Here is a 20309-nt window from a genome sequence, read left to right on the forward strand (position 1 = left end):
CATCGTGCCCGGCAGGAAGCACGCCCGCCCACCCGGGCTGCCGGAGCTCGGGCGGCGCTCCGGATCGCATTCCCCCTCGATTGATCGCTCCCGTTGCGGGGGGAGGAGGAGGAGGAGGAGGAGGAAGGGTCAGCCTCGCCCGCCCGCTGCCACTTGTTGCAGAGAGGAGGCGGGGGGCGGGGGGCGAGGGCGGGCCCGGCAAAAGCAGCCCCCGGCCGCCGAGGTCGTCCACAAGGCTCGGAGCCGAAAAGGCCAGGCGTGCTCGGAGCGACCCTCGCGGCCGCCCGCCGAGAAGCGCCGGAGCCGGGGCGCCGCGCTCCAGCTCCCCCGCCCGGGAGCCCCGGCCGGCGGTGCGCGCGGGCGTGGCCGGCGCGGGGGAGCCAGCCAGCAGCATGGGCGAGGACACCAGCCTGGCCGCCAAGTCCGCCCTGGTAAGCCGGGCCCGCGAGCGCAGGGGGTCGCCGGGAGGGGGGGCGGCGGGCGTGGGCCGGGCCGGGCAAGAGGCGCCCCCGGCAACTTCGGAAGTTCGGCTTCTTTGGCCGAGCGGGGCCGGCGCCGGGGCTGTCCGGAAGCCCGCTGCCAGGCCGGGGGGAGCGGCGGCGGCCCCCAAGCCCTGGGGGCTTTTCCGGAGGGCGGAGGGGGCCCGGCGGGGCGCTGGCGGCGGCTCGGCTCCCCTCCCCTCCCCGCGCCCCGCCGGTGCCGGCCGCTGACCGCCGTTCCCTCTCTCCTCGCCAGGCTGCCAGCGCCTTCTCGTCGGCCGCGGCGGCGGCGGCGGCGGCGGCGTCCTGCTCGCCCGGACGCGGCGCCGGGGCTCTCCGGCTGGAGGCGGTGATGGAGAACCTGCAGCGGGCGCAGGCGGCGCGCCTGGAGGAGAAGCTGCGCCGGACGCAGGCAGCTCAGCCCGGGCCCGCCGGCGCAGGCGGCGCCCCCCTCTCACCCGCCGCCCCCTCGCGCGCCGCGGGGGAGACGCGCCTCCCCGCGCCCCACCAGCCGCCCGCGCGCGGCGGCCCCGCGACGGCGGCCCCGGCCCCGCCGCGCCCCTTCCCGGGCAGCGGGCACTGCGGGGGGCCGCCCTCGGCCCGCGCCCCGCCGCCCGCCCGCCGGCCGGAGCCCGCCCGCCGCTCCGCCTTGCGCCGCGGGAAAGCGGAGGGCGGCGCGCCCGGGGAGGACGACTGCGAGGAGGAGGACGGCGCCGAGGAAGAGGAGGCGGACGGGGAGGCGGAGGAGGAGGACGAGGCGGCGGAGGAGGAGGACGAGGCCGGGGCCGCGGGAGACGGGCCGGAGCGGGGGGGGGCGGGCGCCGCCGGGTCCGAGCCCCGCCACGCGCAGCGCCTGGTCGCCGCGGCCGGCCTGGCCTCGCCGCCCCCGCCCGGCCAGCCGCCCGCGCCGCCGCCCCACGAGTGGACCTACGAGGAGCAGTTCAAGCAGGTAAGCGCCGCGCCCCGCGGGGCCCCCGTCCCCCTCGGGCGGGCCGGGCTGGGCTTCTGGCCGGCCGGGGCTCCTCGCTCGCGCCCTCGCGGAGCTGGTCCCGGCGCCGCGGCTGCTCTCCCGCGGCCCCGCCTTCCGCGCGTGCCAAGCTCCCGCAGGGACTCTCTGCCCGTCCTTGAGTCTCCCAGTCCCGGGCGAGCGCCCCGTGGGGCGGAAAGGGAGGCCGCTCCTGAAACCCCAGGGCCGACGCCTGGCGTAGCCCCCGAGGGGACGCGCGAGTCTTCGGGTGGCCGCTGCTCGAGAGGACCTGGGCTGCCCCCCCTTGCAGAAAATCAGCGTTGGGTGCCCCTTGGCACTCCTTGCCCCTCGGAAAGTTACCTTTCCCGTTCTCTGATGCGCAGATTGCCTCAATTATTCAGAGATTTAGGGCTAGGGAAATGTTTCTCATGTTCAGATGCCAGTGTTATAATGTAAGAGGCAAAGAGGAATGATTTGAGGTGTTTTAAGACTCCAGTGATTCCAGGTAACTCACCTGTATCTTGGGAATTTGGGATTTGACCCAGTTCCCTCGTTTATGAGAAAGGAAGAGGAGTTTTGCCCCGGAAAAGGTGATAATGGAGGCAGACAAGTTTTTCCCCTTTGCTCAATCTTGCATTGGTGATGGGGTTGTTGGCTTGAATTAAGGCTTGTCCTTTCAGACACATATATGCATACATTTTATTTAGTCCAGGAACGTTCAGGGTAATTTCTCCCCGAGTTTTATCCCTGCCACAACAACCTTACAAGGTAGGCTAGTGTGAGAGAGCGTGCCACCCGGTGAACCTTCTGAATCACCCCCACGGTGCACCAGAAGAGAGCACTTTCTCCTGGATTAATGCCCTTCTGCAACACTACTCATTGGTCTGTACCTCGCAGTTGTCCCCAGTGGCACTCTCCCTGCTTGGGGGGGACGCAAGGCAGCAAAAGAGGGGGCAGCCCCCTGGCCTGAGGCCAGCTGGATTCCGTCCCATCTGCTGGTTCGGGGTGGGGATGAGGGCGGGAAGGATCGGGTAACCTTTAGGCTCCCTTCTTTGTGGTTTAAATGTGCGCTTTCATGACCTTTTTGCAACTTCTCATCTTTTGACTGATCCTTCAAATTGTTCAGCAAGGCTGCGGATGCTCGCTCTGCCCCCCCCTTTACTCTTGGGCTCTTGCTAAATAGCTCTTCCTTATAGGGTTAGGGTGACCAAAACGGTCTCCACCCCATTCCTGGTCAACTCTTGCCCATTCTTCTTCCAAACATGATTATGTGAGCAGTCTCAAAAATTTGACCCAAAGCATAACTTTAGTAAGTTACAATTCAGCTCTTATGAATTGGCGGGGAGGAAACCTGCAGGGTGGCACCCTCTCCCGCGTTCTTCGTTCCTCCTCCTCCCTCTCCTGCTTCTGTCCAGGCTGCCCTTTCTTCTGGTGGACGCGGCCTGGAGGCAGCACTTTTTGGTGGAGGGCGGCGCAGGCGGAAGGTGATTTTGGCGCACCAGCTGGCACTTCCTCTTCCCAGCCCCTCCTTTGCATGTGCCCCCCTCCCATAAGGAACCTGGACTGTCTCTCTCGCCCTGTTTAGTTTGGCCTTAAAAGCTACCAGTTTGTGTTCAACATTTTGATGGGGAGGGGGGCATTTCTCTTCCAAACAATGCCCTTTAGGTTTGCTTGCTTTGAACTTACTTTGGAAAATATGTTCACCCCCCCCTTCTTGGGCATGTGTACTACTGGCGAACTGCCTTGTTTTCCCTCAGCTGGGCTCTGAGGCTTCCCTCCCCTGCTTCAATTTCTCCTCTTAGTCCTGCACCCCATTTTACGTGGACCTGGGTGGTTGGCCAAGGTGCTGGTCTGGGGTCTGTCCCCCTCGTGTGCTGGACTTACCAGATGAGTACTTTTTCTGCACCTCTGCAGTGCACTGCACTTTAACCCCATGCTTAGTTCAGTAGGGCAACCACACACCTACATACCACGGGGCATGTTGGGGGAACGTAGCCCTCCAGTCTTCAGGGACCTGGTTGCGTGTTTTGCACGAGTGTAACTTCTGTGTTGTGTTCAGTTTGGTCTCGTGGCAAAGGCCCCAGGCTGGAAAGCAGAGGCGGTGAGTTCCCGTCTCTCCTGAGGCATGAAAGCCGGCTGGGCGACTTTGGGCCAGTCCCTCTCTCTCAGCCCAGCCCACCCCACAGGGTTGTTGTGGTGGGGAAAAGAGGAGGAGGAGGCAGGAGTATTAGGTATGTTCGCCGCCTTGAGTTATTTGTAAAAATAATAAAGGTGGGATAAGAAACCTGGGGGAAAAAAAAAGACAGCATCCAAGTCGTCATAGGCCGGGGGGTAGATGGAAAGGGGGGCGGAATCATATTCCTCTAAAATGTCTCCCCTATCCTCTTCTGAATTCAAAATAGAATGTGAAGGTTAATTTTATTTTCTCGGCAAAGACTGTAATAGTTATCCAACCCCACTTGATTCTACTGGACTTTGTTATTATTTGACTATCACGTTTATGTCCTGCCTCTTCTCCAAGGGTGTCAAGCCAGCATTGGTGGTTCTGTGTGGCTTCCCCAGTTCCCGTTCAGCCACCTTGTGAGGTCAGTCAGGCCAAGGGAGACGGGGCCAAAGCCGCCCATTGCATTCGTGGCTGATTCGCGGCTTGAGCCTAGTCCCTCTCGGTGCTTGCCTGGCCTCAGATCCTAGACCTGTGTTTACAAACCCAGGAGGGCTCCTTCCTTCCGTTCTGGATTGGCGATGGAGCAGAACAGTGGGAAGTGGGAACGTTTTGGTGGACAGCTGTCCCAAGTGACCACAGAAATGAAGCAGACAAATATATTATGTGTGTATATGTTTTAAAGATAGGAAGGGAAAAAAGAAGAAAATGTGTTTTTCCCTAAGACCTTTCCATTTTTTCCCCCAAATTGGAAAAATGACTAAAAACAATGACAGAATATTTCCTTTTTTTTTTTTAAATCTAAAATGGTTACGATGGGTAAGAAATTGTAGGGAATGTCTTATGAAATAAAAAAGCAAGCATAGGGAAAAAAAGGAGATGCTGGTTTCAGCCAAGTGGACCTTCTGTTTTCAGAAATTTATGTCTATCATCCTCATAAATTTCTAAAGTAGAAACTGCCAACAGGGATATGGTCTTGATCCGAGACTGGTCCAGCGGTGTTTCTTTCGGCAAAATGTCTGTTCCGCCTCTTTCCTGTTAGTTTTTCTCTGGAAACGCTTTCTCGACCTGCTCAGAAAAGGGGAGGACAAAATCCAGACTGGGCTGCTCCTGCTTTCAGGTTTGGTTTTGCTCGCCAGCTTCTGCTGAACAGGCAGACATGAAGAAGAACTACATTCCTTAGAGTTCAGAAGCTTGGCGCGCTATTCGTCACAGTCATTGGAGAGGTTTTCCAGGAAATTTAGTGAATAAATGGATATTATCTAAAGAAAATGTATTGTCCAAATGTCAGGGTCCTGCACACGAAACCTACTATGACAGGCGAGCCAGATTTTACATACTGCATCTTTATAAAGGGAGGAAGTCACTCTGTACCTGTTAAAAAATTAAGATGCATTTACTTATTTAATGTATAGGCCACCCCAATAATACGACTCTGGGTGGCTTTCGGGCTGGAACAATAGAAAGGAATAAAAACCCGGACCGTGTCATCCAGAAGAAATTGAACAATCGAAACATCCCATGAGGGCTCTACCGCGCGTTCTAATCCCGGGCCTGGCAATAAAGCCAGGGTTTAAGAGCCCGCTTAAGCAGGGGCAGAGGGGGGCTGCATGAATTTTGGGTGGAATGGGGCATGTATTTTATCCCCCCCACCCAAAAAATCGATTTTTTCCCAGGAAACATTTACGTGCCTAATGCACGTGTATTCAGCTCTGTTACTGCTCATTCTTTGCTAAATTTTATATTTTCTTGTAGCTAAACTCTTGTGCAAGTGCCTTTTCCCTTTTCATCCACTCCGTGCATTTGAAGAAAAAAAGGCCTACAAGATGTGTGTGGGACGCCCAGTAGAAACCGCAGTGACGTGTGTCATGATACCGTTTGCACAGTGGCCTCAGGACAGGGGCGACATCACTCCCCCTCCCCCCTCCTGTAGATAGATGTCCACAGGAGCAACTTGGGCCACTGATAGTGTAAATCAGTTTTCTACATGGCATTTACTTCCCCATCAAAATTGGGACTGTGCAACAGGGTCCCCCTTGTTACGACCACAATTGGGACTGGAACTTCTGTCACTAAGTGATGTGGTCGCTAAGTGAGTCACACCCAATTTTACAACCTGTTTGCCGTGGTCGCTAAGCGAATTACACAGTTGTTAAGCGAATCTAGCTTCCCCCGTTGACTTCATTTGTCAGAAGCCCCCAGGAAGGTCGCAAATGGTGATCACATGACCCTGGGATGCTGTGACCGTTAGAAATACATGCTGGTTGTCAAGCGCCCGAATTTTGATCATGTGACTGCGTGGACACTGTGACAGTCGTAAGTGCAAGGACTGGTCATAAGTCACTTTTTCCAGCACCGTTATAACTTAGAACAGTTGTTAAACGAATGGTCATAAGTTGAGGACTACCTGTATTTTTCACACATTTGGTTAGATTTATCGGGAAACGAGAGCAGCGCATGACCTGCCATGATATCTGCAGGGTGGATTCTTGATCTTCTGACCGGTCCTTATTCTCACAGGAAGTTGCTTTACATACAAAGAAAGGCTTTTTTTTTTTTTTTTTGAGTTGTCTCTTTGGTGTGACATGCTTTGATATCAAGACTTGGAGAAATTGCAAAACTGCAGAGGGGTAGATATTACAGAAAAGACTATCCTCTAGATCCACGTTTCTCAACATTGGCAAGTTTAAGATGCGTGGACTTTAACTCCCAGAATTCCCCTGCCAGCCATGCTGGTTGGGGGATTCTGGGAGTTGAAGTCCACACATCTTAAAGTTGTTAAGGTTGAAAAACACTGCTCTAGATGATGAATTGGTTCTTATCATCCTGAATGGGAATTCCCGGTTTTGCATGCAATTATAACGAAGGGTTGGTGTGGACATTTGATTACGTCCTTCTTGGCTTTTAATCCCAACGTGTTACTTTTCTGGGAACTACATGCTGCCAGCATTGGCTGATTGGAGTGACTTATAAACCTTGTAGATAAATTAAAAATCCAGCCCTCCTCTCCTTCTGCTGTCATGGAGCAGTGTGTGTGTGTGCGCGTGCTACATGCCTCCTGGTCTCTGCAGGTGGCATCTTTCTGAGCCATGTGTGTCTGGACCGCCGGGCATCTCAGGGACTGTCCTGGTTGCGCACCCGAGGAGGTGTCCCAGAGCAGCTCTTTGGAATAGCTTCGGCTCCAACGGAGGGAGCGCCCGGTGGGGAAAGAGCTCAGCTGGCTGGCGGTCATCTCTACATGTGGGGAGGGCGCCAAGTGGGGAAGGCGGTGGCAAATCAGCCTGTAGCAGCCGGAGAGGCCTCCTGTTCGCCCGCTCTGCTTGTGGCGGCTTCTGGGCTCCTCGGATCGGATCGGAGCCGAGCCCACCCACGTCAGGAGGGCTGGCTGCTTCAAGGCGTGCGAGAAGCCTTCCGGGACTCTGCGGGGAAGAGGCTGTCATTCCGAGGGCCTTCCATCAAAATTCCTGGCAGGACACGTGTCCTTGGGAATTAGGAAATGGAGCTGTGGATCTTGGACTTGTTTATTTAAGGGGGAGATGCTGGGCGTTTGACCTGTTTGGGGAAGATAAGGAGGTGGAGGGCGCAGGAAAGGGAGGAGGCTGCTGGGGGCAGGGCCAGAACAGCTACCGGTCCTTCCGCCACCCCCCTGCCTTTAGTGACCTCTGTGAGTTTGTGTGTGTGTGTGTGTGTGTGTGTGTGTGTGTGTGTGGCAGTCTGCCTGTTTGGTAACCTCCCTGGTTGCAAGCCATCCCTACTTAAGATCTTGGATGTTTTATTTTCTGGTTTTGGGTGCGTCTGGGACTGACCTGTGTCAGTGGGGATGGGCAACACATGGAACAGCGCCAAAAGGAACACCTGGGAGATCATCTCAGGCCGTTTTGGAGTCTTGGGTTCTAGTTATGGCTACATTCACACCCGTTACCTAACCAGGTTCTGGAGTTCACCCATGTTCTCTTTGCCCCACATATTCATTTGTGTCCTAAGGGCTCACAGAACAAACTGGGCCATTAGCGTGCAGCTGGTAGGGCTTTCCCAGACATGGTTAAGGGTGTTGTGTGAATATAAACTTGGAAGAAATCCTCCCCAGATTGGCCAGCAGCAGTCATCCGGTTGAGGCTGGATGGGACCAACGCTTTTGGGCTCACTGTGTTCTGTTTCCAAATGAGCCCACGGAGAGACATCTCCCCTTCCCTTGGGGCAGTGGCGGGGGGGGGCTGCCATGGGTGTAGCTTCTCTTCGTTGCTTTGCTAGGTGGGAAGAACGGTGCCCAGCATTCGCTGGTCTTGATCCCCTTTTTGGTCCTGCTGCTGGATTTTGGCGGTCCAGGCAATGCCCCGGTGCCAAGCTGCGCAGCGCACATTTCACATTGCAAAAGCACTGGTGTGAGCTGGGTGCCTGGACGGCCCTGCCCTGTCCTTGCGTTGTTTTCATGCCTCCTGCAGGGCCAGTCTAAGACCAGTGGTGCCCGGACCGAAGAAGAGAGGGCGCCCTCCCCTCTGAGGCAAATTGTGGTGTTTGGTTCCAACGCCAGACCAAATTTCGTTAGCACACGAGGTGGGAGACTCTGCACATGTTCCCCCCACATCTGGCAGTACATTAAAGGAGAATGTGCACTGTTTGCATTGCATGTCCTCTCAACGCTGATCACAGCTGACTGTGCCTAACGGTGGGGCCAGTCCTGTTTCTTGGGTGGTGCTGAGCGAGCAGCACTCGGCCGGCTTCGTGGGGGTCAACGCTTAAGCCGTCTAAAGTGCGGGATGGCCAATACGGCTGCTTTGTGCAAAGGCCGACTCAACGTTTCCACCGAGCCGCTGTGCTCCATGCGCTTAAATTGTGAGAGCTTTAATATTTGGGGCCGTGGGGGAGAGAGGATAAAAAGTAAGCACTTGACGCAACTGGGCGGGGGGGGGGGAGGGTCATGGCCACAGTTATCATCATGGCTGTCTTCGGACAACATATTTCAGCAGGCTCGGTAGATGTGGCAGATGCTGTTGTACGGTGTGCTAAGCTTGGTTAGCCTTAAGTGTTTTTACACGTTGTGGGGACTCAGGCTATTAGGTTAGCGTGTTGTGTGAACCCAGAAAATTCAAGCAAATGGGTGAAGCACTTATGGGGGCACACCCAGCATGTAGTTTGCTCCTTGGACTCTTGATTTTGGTACGCTCAGGACTTCAGCAGTTCCTCGGTTGGAGGACAGGGATAGGCTGGTTTTAGAATGCTACCAGGATGGGGAGAGATCAAAAAGATGGGGCACCACAAGGTTCCTCCAGGCTCGGGGGCTGGCAGTGAAGCGGTGGAGCCAGCGATGGGTGGGGAGGGGAGCCAGATCGGTCTCTTGGCTTGAAGTACAACCGAGCAACCCTTTTCTTCTTGCCTTCTGGCCACAGGCAGGAGCACCCCCAGGCATCGCTCCGGGCCAGCGGGTGGGCGATTTCTCTTGGCAATGTCAATGCAGGGACCACCTGGGGTCTTCCTCTCCTGGGCTGCTGGCTGGCCACCCCCAACCCTTCCCTCCCTCCCTTGGTAAATGTTTAATAAAGAGGGAAGTGGTCCGCTCTCCCCCCCCCGACTTTTAACCCTGTGACCTCTGCACATCGATCAGCTCGCCCCCTCCTCCCTCCCGCTTGCCTGTTGCGGATCCTCTGAATGGGCAGTCTTAGGCAGGGTGGAAGAACAGCTGGAATCGGGATTGGAGCTGGGTAGGGCCAGGGTGCGAGTCGTGTCCAGCAGCTCCAACCAGCATGAACGTTTCTTTGCCCTTTGCCCTGTCCTGAAAGAAGGGGCGGGGGATTCATCGGAAGTATTGCCCCTACATCTCAGTGTTTTTCTCCAGCTTCTCTAGGCACCAGCCAGTGAGGAGACACGTTTTGATGCCTGCGGCGGAACAGCAAATGGCTTTCAGGTGCTCACCCAAATGGAGAGATGTAATGCACAAATTTGATCAAGCTGTCTTGGTGCAACAGGAAGGAAATCCCTTATGCGCTTCTCCGTCGCCGGAGATAAAATGCAAATCTGCACACTTAATCCCTATGCTTTCCTGACAACTAGCATCTGTGATCTAAGACAGACGTTTCCACATGCCCAATGCTTGGACTGGCCCTGGAGCATCCCCAAGCTAACTGCAGCGAGCTGCTCGCATTATGCAGATTAAGCAAGTGGGGTGGACTTTCATTATTCGGACACATCTGTCCTGCATTTCCAATGTCATGGAAAGAAATATGCAAAACCTCACGGTTCCGACCTCCAACCATGTAAATCTTACACAGTTTCTCCCCATTCTTGCTCTTTTCGGTTCACTAGGAAGTAAATTTCCAAGCCATCCAAAGGGCGTCTGCAGGATAGAGGTAAAAAAAGTCAAGAATGTAGGCCACCATTGTAGCCATCATCTCGACTTTTGGGACCCCCACAGATGCCCCTGAATCTGTTGTGGCAACAAAGGCAAGGAACTCGTGGTGGTGAGAGCAAAGGTGTGGATTCTCAGAAAACTGACTTCTGTATGATGCTATGTATATACAGCTTGATTGGAGAATCGGAGATTTTGCTGTGCTTAACGCACACCACGCCAGCTGGGCATATCAGTGTTTCTCAACCTTGGGAACTTCAAGATGTGTGGGCTTCAACTCCCAGAATTTCTCAGCCAGCATGCTCATTTTAAAGATGCCTTGACCGGCTGGGGAATTCTGGGAGTTGAAGTCCACACATCTTAAAGCGTGGAGTCCTTCTCTTCTGTTGGTACATCTTAAGGTTCCCAAGGTTGAGAAACGTCGGTGTATATGAAGAGCAGAATCCCAAGATCTTTGTGGAAGGACATTATGGAGCCCCGCACCTGCCGTGACGTCTGGCCTAGCTTCTGCTTTTCCCCCAAGCTGGCATCAAGCAGTCTGGGGGAGCCTCTGCTGCAGAATCAGGCCTTAACACCTGAACGCTGAGCCTGGGTCGTCCTGTCTCTGGAGGACGGGACCAGGTTCTGACTCTCCAAGGGGCTGGAGGTGGGTCCTGTTTCCTTGAGGCAGGAGCAGGGGAGGGATTCAAATGCTGCATTTGCACATCTTGCTGAGCCAATGTAAGGTTTCTTGGGTTTGGACTTCCCCCACTTGTGGGTTCTGATCCATTGGGATTTGTAAGCAGTGATGTGTGGCTCGGCGTGTTGTGTGAACTCAGCAGGATGTCCCCTGCGATAGGTGTGTGTGGCCCATCTTGAGTGCGCTTCCACCCTGCTCTTTTATGTGCAAAGCCCAGTGCTCAAATTGCCTGAATCGAAGGACGTGCCCGAGCGCTGAGTCATTGTGCTTGTGGCTTGCTCCTGACGCAAGGAATCGCTGGCAAGCAGAGATTCAGGGCTGATAACCCGCCAGACGAGAACCACCTTATTCTTTGCAGGTATTAACAGACATAAAACCTGCAAGGTGGCGGCATTCTGGCCTTCCCTGACCAACTAAGCTTAACCCTCTTCCGACGGGCATCAGGACTTTGATTCCTTGGGTGGGGATGGCTTTTGACTGGGGTCTGGCTAGGATGGATTGGGAGGTGAAAGCTGAGGAGGGGTCTTGCACGGGGAAAAAGTGGCCAGGGGTGTGTTTTTGAGGGTGGGGTGAGGGCATTTCAGTGGGGCTGAAATTAAGCAGATGTCACCGAGCGCCTTTGTTTTGGTGGTTCTGTCATTAATCGATTTTTGGGCTGCCTTTTATGGTGGGGTCTCTCCCAGGGGGCTTACAGGACGGAAACAGGAGCCGTGCACGTTGGCGTGCACTCGGGCTGCGTTGGTATAATAAATGATCTCACGTTCCTCGCCTGCATCGCAGCCCCGTTCATAAGCCAAACATACCAAGCCACCCAAACAGAATGAAGCTTAAAAGTAGCCCAATCATTGCAGGTTGTATAAATTCCACTGCACGAGTTCTCGTTGACCTGGGGAAATGTGGGGCCTGAGCTTGGGGGGCCAGGGTCGGGTCCGGTCATCGCGTTGCCAGAACCCAGCCGTTCCCTTGGTGTTGGCGAACCAGGCCGTCGTGTTAAGTCAGAGAGTGGGCATTGCACGCTTAGTTGCAATTCCTCAACTGGGTTCGTTATTTTCATTTTATTTGTAGGATCTCTATTCCAGCCTTCCTCCAAGAGTTCGCAGCGGTGCCCACGGCACACTCCTCTGATTTCTCCCCAGAGCCACCCAGCAGGCTTCCCCGGCTGAGGACGCTGCCAGCCCAGCGCCTTGACTGTACTCCAGTCCAGCTTTTGGTGTGTTGTGCGAAGCCAGCTCACCGTGTTGCTGTTGTGCCTCTGGCAACTATGGGAAGAAGTTATTCAGAAGAGGGTGGCTGTTCGAGGAAGGCTGCTTAGAGCAGTGTTTCCCAACCTTGGCAGTTCAGCTCCCAGAATTCCCCAGCCAGCCTGCATGGACTTCAGCTCCCAGAATTCCCCAGCGGGCAGCTATTTCATGAATGGCCGCTACCAGGGAGAAAAGTGGACCTTCTGCGTTGCGTTTCTGACCTCTCCGTTGACTGTTCTTCTCCTTCCCCCAACGATGGAAGCAGTTTCTTCTGTTTCTGGATAACGCTGTTACAGCCATACACATGTTCATGTAACACGCTGAGCTAGGTCAGTTTCTTACTTTGCATGACATGCAAATTAAAAGATGAAAGAAAAAAAGATTACAGTGAAAGTATGAGAAACAGAAGAATTGTGAAAAGTGGTAGAAATGTAGAATAGAAAATAGAAAGAAAGAAAAAAACAGAAAAAGTACAAACACATATGGATATTTGACAAAGTGACTTCTGACTTCTTTTGCAAAGGATATATACAAAAAACCTTTCATACAACCCTTGTTTAATTTTATAGTATAGCTTCTACTTTCCTGATAGTCTGCAGTTACAACTAATCCCCGAAACCACCGAGCCGGGTCAGCCTGAAGCTGAGCGGATGCTTCCATGCAGCCCTTCTTGACTCCTGGTGTGGACAGGTCCCCGCAGTTTTCCTGGCAGCGTTTTTGGAAGTGACCTGCCAGTTCCTTCTTCCTAGTCTAGCACCTTAACCACGAGGCTTGGTTTGTTTCTTATTTTGCTCAGAGGTTTCCTCTGGGGGTGTGTGCATGCGTGCTGTGGCGTGGCACTTCTGTTAGTCTGTTTGGTTACTTTATGGGCCTGTTTGAACCCAGAAAACGGGTTAATGTAGATAACAGGTTCAGTGTGTTGTGTGAATGCCGCTTGGGCATACCTGGTTTCCTTTTTTGTCTTTCTTTTTCCCACTGGGCCCCTCGGAGTTCGTGGAATCTCATTCAGTCATCAAATGTAGGACCAATGGTTGCTCAAAGGTGGCTGAAAATTTGGGGGAGAGGAAAAATGCTGAGTCTGTGCTGGGGATCACCCTTCTTCTCCCTTGAGCCCCCACATGCCAGAGGGGCTGGTGGAAGGGTGTTTGGGAGGGGTAATACCAAAGCTTGGTACACACCCAGCCATAAAAATCACGAAGTGTGATAAACTGCTATCAATAGTATAACAATATAAACATTTAAAAACCCTGGCAGCACCATCATTTAAACTGGGTTTGACTGCAGCTGCTGGAAAGAAACGTCCTTCCATCTTTGTAACAGAAGCATTTTAGGGGAGCCCAGATGTCATTCAAGGTGGAGTAGATGCCACCAGATAGGAGAAGGCTTCAGAACATGAGACGGCCATTTGGACGTGAGGGACAATGAAGTGGGATGGAATGCACGATGCAACCGAGTGCAAAGAACCGGTGCTCCTGTACGTCGAGACTGGAAGGTCAGCCCCACCACCATGAAGTGGTTTCGGTCCTGAGCCCCTGCCCCGGTCCAGCTCCCTTGCTTTGCGCCAGACCAGGGCTGGGCCGAGCAGCTGGATGTTCCCTAGCCTTCCCAGCTGCGGGGGGCGGGGGGCGGGCTGTAACCGGGGCTGCCTATCTGGTTCACCATCCTTGTCCCCAGCTGTCTGGTGTGCTTAAAGTGGTGAAAAAGGGGCATACCAGCTGCACCCCATCGAACATGCTCCTAAGGTGACTTGTGAAGTGGCTGGGAGGCAGCAAGGGGCGGGGGACATTGTAGTTGTTGTGATTACACGGGAAGAAAACCCTGGAAGTGTGTGGTCAGGAGGGGAGGGTTGGGATCTGCCTGAATTCTGGGAGAGATGGAGGTGTTTTCTTTTCCTTCTTTCTCTCCACAGCACCTCTGGATGTGGCACCAGGAATGATCTCTGGGGGCTTGTTAAGGGAGGACAGGAAACCTTGTTGGCAGCCTCTCCCCGCTTCCACCCAGTGGGGTGAAGATTCAGGGTCAGGAGGCTATCTAAGAAGTTTAGTGAAATGTTGGCCACCTTTGATGCCAAAGCAGAGGGACAGACTTATGACGCTCTTGGTTTCTGTTACTCCTTTCTTTCTTGATTGTTAATACTGCTGCCAACAGTTTTGCCCTTCTTACTAATAGTGTCCCTGGCACTATTATGAGCTGAGCTTGTGCATTGGAAGGCAGCTGTTTGGAGGACCCCGCTGCACCTTCCTGAACCAAATGCAGCGAGGAATGCTATAATACCACAGTGGTTATCACACTTGCCTTGTCAACAGAAGTTTGCTGGTTTTAAATCCAGCAGAAACATTTTGGAGAAGGCCAGTTTGGTGTAGGTGCTGGACTAGGAACAGGAAGACCCAGTTTCTAATCCCCCCCCCCCAGCCACGGAAGCTCCCTCTGGGGGGACTTTGGGCCACTTCCTCCTTCTCAACCCAGCCTTTCAGGAATGATTTGAGGAAAGGCAGCTGCATTTGTTGTGCGGGAAGAGTGAATTGCAGCACGGTTGCTTCGAGCCCCCTTTTACGAGGCTCTGGGGCTCCATTGCTTTGCCAGTTGGATGTGGTTCGGCTGCACTGCAGCTGTCCCCGGAATAAAAGGCAACAATTCTTTGTTTGTTTGTTGATTATATTGGTTTATATAACAATGGCAGTAGGTTTTGCCTGGTTCAGAGATACTGCTTATGTAGGTCAGATAAAGACCTGACAGATCCATTCATACAACACGCTAATTTGATTATGCTTCTCGCAGCTTACGAGGTTGGGCAAAACCAACATGTTCGGTTAGTATTCTGTGAACCAGAAATGGCTCAGTTCAGTATTGGGTTAAGTGCATTGTGTAAACGCGGCCTTTGAGACAGAGGAGAGGGGGGAGAGGAAGGGACTGCGGTGCATCGCCAGTAGGAAGACAGCGGCGGCGGCCAACCTGGGGGAGAACCAGCAGTGTGTGAGTGTTTTACTTGAAAACAGAATTTAACCTTTCTAAGGGATGCAGCGTGGAAGTGTTTTAAATCAATACGTAATGAATGTCTCTGGCCTGTGTTGGGAAAAGGTTATTCTGAGGCGATGATGAGAGTTGTACTCGGACACATCGGAGGGCACCAGGGTGAGGATGTCCTAAGGACTACATACCCGGAGTTTTGAACAACACAGTGAAAGGTTTTATTCTGGGCAGTGATTCAGGACAGGGTTTGTGAAAAATAAACATCCGAAAGTAGAAAGTAAAGAGGTGATGCAAGAGGCCTGGGAGAAACGCGTCTTCGGTGTGATGTCTGCTCTCTCTCTGGCATGGCTCCCATATTGATTTTACATTAGCAGCCTGCTTCCCTGCCAGGGGAAAGGTGCTCCTTTAGGCACCAAGCCCAGCAGTTGCCAAATGTCCTCATGACCTTGCAGGAGGATCCCTTTTGTTCCTGGAAAGTACAGTCCCTGGATCTCCTGTGCCAGGTCTGTGCATCCAAGGCTCGGGCACTGAGCCAGGTGCCCAAGAGGGACACTTGGCTCTCGGAAAGAGAGAGATTTCCCCCCCCCCCTTTCTCTCTCCCTTTCTCTGATTCGGTCTTTGTTTCCTTTCTGCTGGAAATGAAAAAGACAACAATGAAATAAGAGCTTGCATTTGAAATGGCAACCCAGACTCATCAGCAAGTTTAGCCACTTCGAGGCTTGCAGCAGCCTTTTGCCAACCAGAAGTGTTCTGGATGTGCTTCACTATAATTCCCATATAAAGCATTTCCAACATATCTGGAGGGTGCCAATTTGAAGGAGGATGCCCAAACCCATCCTGTGAAGGGAGGCCAATACCCCTCTGGGCCAAGGGTTCCACTGTTGAGCTGCTCTCACCATTAGGATGTTTTTCTACCTTTCTGTTGGAATTTGGCTTCCTGCCCTGCACTCAGGAATGAGAAAACCGAGGACCAGGTTTGCTGTGGCATCCTTTGAGGTATTTGAAGAGGTCCCTTCTAGGTCCGCCTGCCAGGCATGCAGCGATCTGCTGAATTTACTCCAAAGTGACATGGCTGCTGTTACTGTTTGGCAGGGTTGGCCAATTTGATTTTTAACTACGTTTTTGGATTGCTGCTATTTTCTTTCAATTTAAACTGGATCTATTTTGGTGCTTTTAATGGCAAGCTGACACAGACATTTGGCACGCGTACTTCCCCAATGGCCCCCTTCAACATCCTCATGTCTTTGGAAACTCAAAGCAAATTGTGCACCCCGATGCAGTGGGGGACGGCTGGCAAGCTATCCAGCATGCTGTTGCATGACCAGAAACATGCTCGACGGCCAGGGCGACTGAACAAGCGTGACTGCGCCGGAGGGGCTGATCTGGGAGAGCTCCCTCAGAGAGCTCCGCAGGCACGCACCCTTTCAGCCGGGAAGGGGTTAAATGGCTTCCGAATGGGGAGGAAGAGTGTTTACAGAGCACATAGGCCAGTGGGGCGGGGGGGGCACGCAGCAGCGCCACTCTGTCCTGCCGTTCTGTCCTCACGGGGCCCCTCGCGTACAGCCTCCTGAGAGCAAATACCGAAAGGCAGGCGAGGCTGTTCTCCAGATCCGGTCTGTCTTCCACGTTTTCTCAGCCGGGTTAAATGTCACCGTGATATGAGAAACAAATACTCGCATGGATCTGCAACGAAAGAGTCAAAGAGCAAGATTTTTATTTTTTAAAAAAATCTCTTGCAAAGAGAACGTGGTTGTGGAGCTGAATCAAAGCAGGAGAACTGCTTAAAGTACTCCTTTGGCATGATTTTCCTAAGAACCCGGAACAATAAAACGTGCAGACTCCTCTAATTAGATACTGAAGGGAGCGGGATTGCAAATCGGAGGGCCCCGTCACCCTCACTGGGTGATGAGGAAGGGTGCATTGAAGGGTTCAAAGGCTTCTGTGTTTCATCAGAACTAGAGTTAGGGAGATCCTGGTCAGCGCTGGGAGAAGGGGGTGTCACGAGGGGTGTTATTCCGATTCAGTGGCCAGCCGAGCAGCAGGAAGAGAAGGCTGACCGAAGGGACTTGTGAGCAATGGCGGAAGGATAAGTCTGCTCCAGGTTACTGGGAAATTGTTCATCTTGACTCGGTCCTCGCTCAGCTGGTCCTCAAAGGCCTGCGTTGGCTTCCTCCTGGCAGAAGTCCTTTCCCGGCCTCTTCCGAGCCACCCGTCTTTCTCTGCTCTCGCATTCTGACACCCCCTTCACCTTACTTCTGATTTTCCCTGGCGGCCCTCTCTGCTCTGAATTTATCTCCAGATAAATTCCTGCCGTGCAATTATTCCTCAGGTCCTTCCTCAGAACAATTCCTCTGCACACGCTTAGGCCTGAACATTAGAAGGGGAAAGGGCTGTGGGGTCCACCATCCTGTGGCCGGAGAGGGAAGGGAGGAGGAGCACGGCAGCCATTGCTCCCGCCGGCCGGGTGCGCTGCGCTCCCTTGGCTGCCTTTTGTCCCTAAGCTTCCAGTTTTGCAAATGATCCTCCAACGTGGGTCGCTTTGATCTCTGGCTCCCTGCTCTCGCTTGATCTTGCACCTTTTCCAAGACTCCAGATAATGATACTAATGAATCAGATCGGCCAATAATTCCTTGAAATGTAATGTACAAGGTGTAATTTATTTTAAAAGAATGCCAAAGAAGGAAGTTTGGCACCAAAGTGAGGCACTTGGAGTTAGCCTGGCAGACCCCCACCCCCCCCCCACCCCCAAATACGAAAGAGCATAAATCATTTTATAAAAAGAGTAAGTCGGCATGTTGTTGAAATCAGAAAAGGCAGAGGATCATTTCCTTTTTGGAAACCCTTTAAAAAGGGGAAGTGAAAGTTATTTAGAACAACTTCTGTGTTTTGGACAGCGAGGCTGAAGAGATGTGCCAAGACAATGTGTGCTCTCATTATCCGTCACAGGGAAGGATGGCACCGCCAGATTCTGCACAGAGGAGCTTGTCCCTTTTGTTGTGCCCACTTACCGCAACAAAACTGCCATTCTTTGCTGAAATGGAGGCTGTTAAAGGGAAAGGGAGTGGGAGGGCTGTGCTTCTCATCCTGGTACCAAGGACAGATTCCTGGACTGCGCTCTTCCAGGGTGCATCGGCTCCCCTCGGCACCTGTTTTTGGGGGGTTCCACTCCTGGGGAGGGGGTGGGCGTTGAGACCAGAATAAAGATCTCACCAACTAGGCATCTGCTTGATCCTGCTCAAATAAGGACTCCGAAATGGCACATTTGCCTTCCTTTTAACTGGGAGCGGACTCTCCCAGCACCCCCTCTGTCGCCACCAGAAACCTGGTGGAATTCTGGGAGTTGAAGTGCACACAGCTTAAAGTTGCTGAGATTGAGAAACGCTGATCTAGAACAACTCCCAAATGCAAAAAACCGTCACCCCAGCAGACGGCCATCCAGCCCCTGTTGAAAACCTCCAGTGAAGGAGCGTCTACTGCCTCACAAGGCCATGAACAGTTCTTACCTCTAGGAAATGTTCCTGATGTCCAACCAAAGTGTACCTCCTTGTCATGAAGCCCACTGCTGCTTCTCCCGTGCTCTTGAACAACTGTCCTGCACAACAGACCTGCTGATACTTGGAGAGAGCTGTCATACCCACCACCAGCAACCTTTCCTCATGAAGTTTTTCTTTCCAGTCCCTTGAACGTTGGTTGCTCGCTCCAGCTTGCCAGTGTTCTTCCTAAAATGCAGTGCTCAGAAGAGGACCCAGTATTCTAGATCTGGCCTGATAGGCACAAAAGGGAGAGGAAATTGATTTCCCTTGATCTTGACGTCATTTTGGTTACTTCTGAGGACGCAGCCAAAGATTCCGTTTACCCGTTTGGGACTCACCATGGTCTCATGCTCGGCTTCTGATCCACCAAACCTCAGATCTTTCTCCCAAGTCCTGCTGCTTTATATCGTTCCCCTCCCCCATCCTATGCGATACTTGTGCTTTGATTTGTCCTACGCAAACGCAGGATTTTGCATTTCTGCCTGTTGAAATTCATCTTGCAGGGTTTTTGCCCAGGATTCCAGCTTATCCATGCTTGCTGTTCCCCCATCTCTCTGGCCTCTGCGCATTTGTAATCATATTTCCTAACGCTGCATCTGAATAAGAAGTGTGCGGAACGGCACAGATGCTAGAAGGGGGTCATGTGGTACCCTACTCAGCCCTTCTTTCCGGTTTGATGCAGAGCTGTTGCTGTGCACTTGCTGAGTTGATTGTTCAGCCTGCTCTGTATCCATCTAATATTAGAGTCCAAGCCACATCGTGTCATGCTCTCTGCTTAGAACAATTCCTCCCCCGGTCAAGCAGTTCAGTGGATTTTTGTAACTTTGCAGAAGCCTGCAAAATGTGCTTAGTCAGAGGCAGGAGCGAAAGGCAGATACTGTACGGCCATAACGTGCCATCCTACTTTCTGCCTCCCACACGGAGGCTTGGGGACAGTTGCAGCCATAAGCAGCTCATTCTTCCTGGAGTTTTCTCTGTTGCTTTAAAGATGCAGGAAGGTGTAGGAAAAGTCACACTAGTTTAGCTGGCCCACAGTGTTGGGGAGGAAGGGGGGCAGAACGGGGAGGGAGGTTAAGTTGATGAAGTCTCTTCATCAGATTTGTTCAACTCTGGGCCTGAACTGATCATGGAGCCCGAAGGGTTGGGGTTGGGATGCTGAGGCTCCAGGCCCCTTGGCTGGGGATTCTCTTTAGATGGGAAGTTGGAGAAGGGGGCCAAATGAGACTCCTGCATTGGGGTTGCAGAACTGTGTTTCTCTCCCCCCGTCCCCCTGACGTCCCACGTTCAGGTGCCAAGCTCCAAGTTTTTGTGCTGCAGGGCTCTCAACTGGTGCTCTTCTGGTGGGGTGCCCCCGAGGCCCAACCAGACTATGTTTTCTTCTTACACCAGGTGCAATCTGTTTCTGAACTTCTGCAGAGCACCACTTTTTCCCCCAGGAGTAAATGTTTAGAAATGTTTCTGAGCTTGGCTTAAGTGTTTTCCCACACAGAGTCACTTTCTCTCAGACATGTTTCAGAGGTTCCTCCCTCCGGATTATCTGAGAAATAAGGTCACCTCTTCTTACTTAGAATAGGGCTGGCATTAGTTATCCCAAGTATTTGAACCTTTTAGATCTCTTAGCACCACTGAAGAGAGCCAGTTTGGTCTAGTGGTTAAGGCGCTGGACTAGAAGTGGGGAAGCCTTAGACGTGGAGGCCAACCATAGGCATGGAGGCCACTGGCTGATCCCTCCCTTTTAACTCTGGGAAGAAGAGGGCCAGGGCAAAGCACTTCTGAAAATACTGCCAAGAAGACTGCAGGGATTTCCCCAGCAGATGCCAGAAGCCAAGGCTGACGTGAAAGCACGATGTATCGGGCACCACTGAAAGTCTTCTAGGCTCTTGAGCAGATCAGGAGAGCTCCTGTCCTGGACTGGGATGGCTCACTTTCTTCCTCG

The 20309-nt window shown here is 53.1% G+C and overlaps 1 protein-coding gene and 1 long non-coding RNA gene across 2 annotated transcripts in view; one reads left to right on the top strand and one right to left on the bottom strand.

Annotated features, from left to right (window-relative positions):
• The first annotated feature begins 392 nt into the window (after positions 1 to 392).
• Positions 393 to 20309, top strand: part of ARID3C (AT-rich interaction domain 3C) — a 62325-nt gene continuing 42408 nt past the window's right edge. The window contains exons 1-2 of the mRNA XM_088153003.1: positions 393 to 431; positions 736 to 1428. Coding sequence (XP_088009129.1) covers positions 393 to 431; positions 736 to 1428 — 732 coding nt within the window. The remainder of the gene's footprint in view (positions 432 to 735; positions 1429 to 20309) is intronic.
• Positions 14896 to 18943, bottom strand: LOC148214342 (uncharacterized). Its single transcript, XR_015798274.1, has 3 exons — positions 18712 to 18943; positions 18344 to 18604; positions 14896 to 16523 (listed from the first exon to the last, which is right to left on the bottom strand). It is a non-coding gene; the product is annotated as an uncharacterized LOC148214342 (long non-coding RNA).

This window comes from Python bivittatus, unplaced genomic scaffold, assembly GCF_059951505.1.
Source record: "Python bivittatus isolate LINGU-HERP-01145 unplaced genomic scaffold, Pbiv_v1 ctg000570_np1212, whole genome shotgun sequence".
In the NCBI taxonomy this organism is placed as follows: domain Eukaryota; kingdom Metazoa; phylum Chordata; class Lepidosauria; order Squamata; family Pythonidae; genus Python; species Python bivittatus.